Source organism: Sceloporus occidentalis, unplaced genomic scaffold, assembly GCF_023333645.1.
Source record: "Sceloporus occidentalis isolate IW3139 unplaced genomic scaffold, rSceOcc1.0.p SCAF_46, whole genome shotgun sequence".
NCBI classification, from domain to species: domain Eukaryota; kingdom Metazoa; phylum Chordata; class Lepidosauria; order Squamata; family Phrynosomatidae; genus Sceloporus; species Sceloporus occidentalis.
The window spans coordinates 5,053,019-5,059,087 of record NW_028317026.1 but is presented as its reverse complement, the minus strand read 5'-3'; the positions used below and the strand labels follow the sequence as shown (position 1 = coordinate 5,059,087).

General features: G+C 41.8%; 1 protein-coding gene across 1 annotated transcript in view; it reads left to right on the top strand.

The window, feature by feature from the left end:
* Positions 1–5,120: 5,120 nt before the first annotated feature.
* LOC149289359 (neurotrypsin-like) overlaps positions 5,121–6,069 on the top strand; it is a 40,642-nt gene continuing 39,693 nt past the window's right edge. Inside the window, exon 1 of the mRNA XM_089490741.1 lies at positions 5,121–5,532. Coding sequence (XP_089346867.1) covers positions 5,121–5,532 — 412 coding nt within the window. The remainder of the gene's footprint in view (positions 5,533–6,069) is intronic.

Here is a 6,069-nt window from a genome sequence, read left to right as displayed (position 1 = left end):
AGACACCCCAGGGTATTTCAAATGCTGGTATTTTAACTCTTTCCATGCACTAATGCACAAGGAAATACTTTTGCAGTTGCAAGAAGAGATATAAAGCATTTGCATGAATAGATACAATGTGTAGGACAGCTCTCTCTCTTGCATTTCACAGAGCCCTTAGGATAAGAGAGCTGGTGGTCCCCTCCAAGAGGGTAGCCGGGTCGGTGCGTTTGTACGAATACGTTAAGACAGGGGTGGGCAATTAATTTTCCCATGGGGCCACATGAGAAATTGGAATGGTTTTAGAGGGCCAGACCTCTACAAACTACAAACTCCGAAGCCTTGTCCATTTTGTTAACTTATGTGCTGTTTAATAAAGTTATTCAAGCCTACGTCATTGGTAGAGGTGCTTGAATAAGTAAGGCCTGAATAACTATTAGCACAGCACAGAAGTGAACAAAATGAACAAGGCTTCGGAGTGCATACCGTATTTTTCGCTCTATAAGACGCACCTGCTGATAAGACGCACCTAGATTTTAGAGGAGAAAAAAAAGGAAAAAATATTTTGAGCTAAAAAATGGGCTAAAATATTTATTACAATAACTGAATAAGCTATGAACACAGTAAGACACACGCAGTAAGACACACACAGACACAGTAAGACACACACAGACACAGTAAGACACACACAGACACAGTGAGACACACACAGACACAGTAAGACACACACAGACACAGTGAGACACACACAGACACAGTAAGATACACACAGACACAGTGAGACACACACAGACACAGTAAGACACACACAGACACAGTAAGACACACACAGACACAGTGAGACACACACAGACACAGTAAGACACACACAGACACAGTAAGACACACACAGACACAGTGAGACACACACAGACACAGTAAGACACACACAGACACAGTAAGACACACACAGACACAGTAAGACACACACAGACACAGTGAGACACACACAGACACAGTAAGACACACACAGACACAGTAAGACACACACAGACACAGTAAGACACACACAGACACAGTGAGACACACACAGACACAGTGAGACACACACAGACACAGTAAGATACACACACACACAGTAAGACACACACACACAAACACAGTAAGACACACACACACAGTAAGACCTCCCTCCCTAACCCCCCTTCTCAGTATCTCCCCTCTAACTCCCTAACCCCCCCTTCTCAGTATCTCCCCTCTAACTCCCTAACCCCCCCTTCTCAGGATCTCCCCCCCCGCCCCGGTCACTTACCTTAAACTCCTGTGTTGGAAGCGTGAGGCGTTTGTCTCGGGTGCCGGCGCTTCACTGCTGATCGCCGGCGTCTGACGTCATATGCCGGCGCCCAGCGTAAAGCGCCGGCACCCGAGACAAACGCTTCCAACACAGGAGTTTAAGGTAAGTGACCGGGGCGGGGGGGGACACCGGACTCATTGGTGAGTCACCAGGACACTCTTTGCGGGCTGGTCCGAGCTATTCAGCGGGCCGGATGTGGCCCGCGGGCCGTGCTTTGCCCAGGTCTGCGTTAAGATGTCAGGCATAGCAGTCCTATGCTGTATCCACAGGTCGAAAACTGAACAGAAAGAGCGCAGGAGATGGATCACCCTGCAAGCAACTTCAAGTGTAGGATGTCCAGTCTCCATGGTAGGGGTTTACTCTTATTAATTGAGATCAGTCCTGAGGCATTAGCATACAGCAGGGTTAGACCCCAAGCACCTCTAAACTTGGTTTACAATCGGTGCAACAACACCAGAAGGTAGGCCCAGGAAATGAATTCAATGTCTGGGCATATTATGCTCCACTTCTTATAGGAGATACATAAGACCCTTCAGTTAATTTAGGCACTAATATAGCGGTTTTCCTTAATGGAATGGTCATGCTATTTCTCCTAGTTTTCCTAAGGAAGGAGGTGCTGGTTGTTGGACACTCCTTCATCCACTGAGCCGATAGGAGGACAGCAGCTAGATCCTACGGGAAAATCACTGGCTTAGAAAGTGATTGATGACTGCCTAGCATGTAAGACTGTGCTGAGTCCAACAGGACCATGTTAGCTTGCACACCAGGGGTAATAACCTTACATCTAGTAAACCAGGTGACCAAAAATGTATTTTACTACAGTCTTTCAATTTAGAGAGGAAGTCATAGCCTTTTACTCAGAAGTCAGGGAAGCAAACTGAGTGACATGTCAGTTTGGAATACATGCATGTACTGGCATTGGGAACCCATACCTTTTCCCTAGTGACACAGAGTTAGGTTTATTTGATGCTTAAAGGTCAGTTAACCAAATGTAATGAGGGATCTCACACATACACTACTGTTTAAAAGTTTGGGCTCACTTAATAATGTCTTTGGTTTTAAAGGAAACGCAAATTCTGTGAATTAAAATGACATCAAGTGGATCAGAAATATGGTGTAGACATTGTTAATGTTCTAAATGACTATTGTATTTGGAAACAGCTGATTTTTAATGGAATATCTTCATAGGCAAACAGAGGCCCTTTATCAGCAACCATCACTCCTGTGTTCCAATGGCACATTGTGTTTGCGCGAATCCAAGTATTTATATATACAGAACATTATAAATAGTTTATACACACATACATACATCTGTGTGTAGCTGAAATATTCCTTGCTCATGCCATTCCAATCCTACGCTGTGCTTAAATCTGTATCTAACAGTATGAACATGCAAATGAGGGACCCCATTTAAACATGGGTAAAGAATCAAAAAGTGACAAACATTGTGTCAATATTTGCATGTCTCCTCCTAGCAAGCGTTGAAAGTTCCTGGCAAGCACTGGAAACTTTGGGCTTCTACAGATTCAGAGCATAATAGTTTGACTTGCCCATGTTGGCATACGTATATTTAATTTTAGACTGTCTTATATATATATATATAAATGACCACAATACAACAATTTTCTCCAGAATACCTAACATACCCTGAAGCACAAGCGGTTAAAACTTAACATAGAGGCTGCAATTTAAATGCTAATATGCATTCCAGTGAATAGGTCTGAAGAAAACAATAGCTTTTAAAGTGAATTATTTGCACTGCTGCCAGCGTCAAACAACTCAAGGTTATTTTCCCTTGTTTTGCTATGTGGCCTTTCATAATGTAGAAGATATTATGACGAAAGATTTTTATATTTAACATTTTCACTATAAAGCTTCCTTCTCGTTCAATCATGTATGTAAGATATATTCATCAAATGTCTTTATATCGAAAATTAACCTGAAATATAATAATAAATACAAATAAAAGTTGCTAGGAAGTTTGTATACCCTTCCACAAAAGTGGTTGGCAATCATGTAAGTAAATGGCAATGTCTTCACAACTTACTTGGAATTAACCACAATAATTGCTCATAAACAAATTTATACGCAAAATGTTATTTACTCTACTAATTTTGTTGTCATGTCTGCCCAAAGCCCAGCCAAGGCGTTTGTTGAATAGTATCTTGACCGTTCTCAGAGCTATCAATTTTAAATAACTATCCGACCGTTCTAACGTCTTCAAAATATGTTGCCACATACAGAATTTTACATTGTCCAAACCCGTCTTCTGGTTCCAAGTGTCATTGCGCATTAATGCTACGGAAAAATATCATATAAAAATGATATGAAAATATCAGATGATAAATATCATATATCACTAAAGCCACTTTGTGAAACGTCCCTGTTGGAACAGTTAGACTTAGTCTTCTCCCAAACTAACTATGAACACACTGTAGTAAAGCAAGGGGTGGTATTTATTTTTGTCGCTCTAATCGCTGTTTGGACATTGCCAGCATTGGTATCATCTGACGGCGTGACTTGCTGTACTTTCCCTGACTGCCTGCTCTTTAGAGCTGCTGGAACACACAGACCGAGAGGGAGAGGCACAACCCACTGCCTTTATTCGACTAAATGAACTAAGAGCCTTGCGATCAATAACACAGACTAAAGCAAGTTCTTTGGGAATAACTCTGGTAACATCAGGGGATGGAATACTTGTCGGCAAGCAGGAAGAACCCTTAGAAGGACACAGACTTACACGCTCAGTCGACTGAACTGTTCTGACAGCTCCATTCACCTGCGGTTATTACAGCTCTGTTGGAAACACGGATATTGCAGAGACACGAAGGGGCATCACCCATATCTTCCAGGTTGCTTGGAAATCAAACATCTCCTAGGAGCAAAAGAGAATAAACCATAAAATGTTTGTAAATTCTGATCTGAAATTTCTACGTTTAAAGTTGTTGTTTTGTTACATTGTGTATACTTATTGTATATAGTTGGATAGTTTTGGTGGGATAACAGATTTGTTTTTGTTTGGGAAAACTATTGCTCTGTTTCCTTTTTAATAGTTTATGGATCGTTGGACTGTTTGCAGCCCTTTGTATGTTGAATGCCCCCTTTTCACACAGGAGTTGAATGTCATGTATTTAGTGATTTGCACTTCAGTTAGAAAATGTAATCTTTTCTACTCCCACAGTCTTAACAGAAGAAAGAAAAATGGAAAAAAAAAACCCACACATTTTTTACCATCTGTCTCTAATTCTGTTTCAGAAATGTTAACATTGCAAAAAATGCAAGGACGGAACAGCTCTGCAGATGTACAATAACCGACACTCAACGTTAGCTGGCAGCCTCGCTCTCCGGACACCTTCAACTTTACTTTTCAAACAAAATTCAAAAACAAAACTTGGCTCCAAGAAGTATTTATGAATATCGGAGACATTAAAATGTTGAGGTTTTTTTTTGTTTAAAGAAGGGGAAAAAGGAATGTGTCAAACTTTAAAGACATTTTTGTTCTGTGCGGAGGTACATATGATTTCTGTTGTTTTTTCTTACAATAAGTAACAGAGCCTTCTTCTAGTCTTTCCTCCTATTGACTCCACTCCACCTCCTTCTTCTGCTTTGCCTTGTCCTCAGCTGTGGATTGGTCACTCTCTGTCAGTCTTGGTTAACTCCGCGCTCTGCACTGGAGACCTGCGTTTCTCTTTACATGAATATGTAATGGGCTGCTTGAGATTAGGGGGAAGTGGCAGCTCCGCCTCCCCCATCAGATGCAGGACCAGATTAGTTGTGGAGATGGAACACAACAGACAGTACTGGCAGCATGACAATTACCAGCTTTGCTGTGGCTCTTATTTTTGGGAGCATCCCTATAGTGTACTGCTTCGACAAGCCTTCAAGTACGTCTATTTACCATCACCAGCCCTTACGGCCACCGCTTGCCTCTGTCCAGCACCAGCAGACCCACCACTCTCATCGCCCTTACCACCACCACCATACAGGTTGCCCTAAATACACTGGAAAATGGGGCTCGGTTGGAGACTTTGTAAATGTGACAGAGTTTGGCGCAAACTGTTTAAACTGGGTGGAAGTGCCCACTTACTTGGAGAGAACGCCGGGCAAAGGCTTAGGAAACCACAACTTCTGCAGGAACCCGGATGGGAGGTGTAAGCCGTGGTGCTTCTTCAGGAACAGCCATGGGAGGGTCGACTGGGGCTACTGTGACTGCAAGCAAGGTGAGTGACCGCAACCCAGGTTTGTCTATAACGCCTGTAAAAAAGAAAATATGACCATTTGAAAGCTGAATTTATCCATATTTACCAAAAAAGTGGTTTCCTAGCTCATCAAAACACACTCGAAGCCTTTATTCCAGTGTATTGCTACGTAACTCTAAAATAAAAGAAAAATAACATAAAAAGTTGAGGGCTACCTGAATCCTTAAAGTAAATGCAAAAATGATGATACTCCTAAAGGCACGTCAGACACATTTGTGAAACATATTGAGTCGCCTTGAGGCACCGTTGAGAAGCTACATTCCTGTTATTGAAGAATAAAATCTGCACACAGGGAAGAAAGCATTTTGACTAATTCTAATAGATCACTGCCGCTTCGCCTCGGGCAAGTTTACAACAAAGTTATTATTTAACGCGTAACGTGTTCAATGATACATTGTCACTGTTTATACTGAACATATTGTTATTACAAATAATGAGCGATCTCCGCTGTTAGGTAAGTATGTTTTCTCGATTTAATATAAAATAACTCTCTGGATG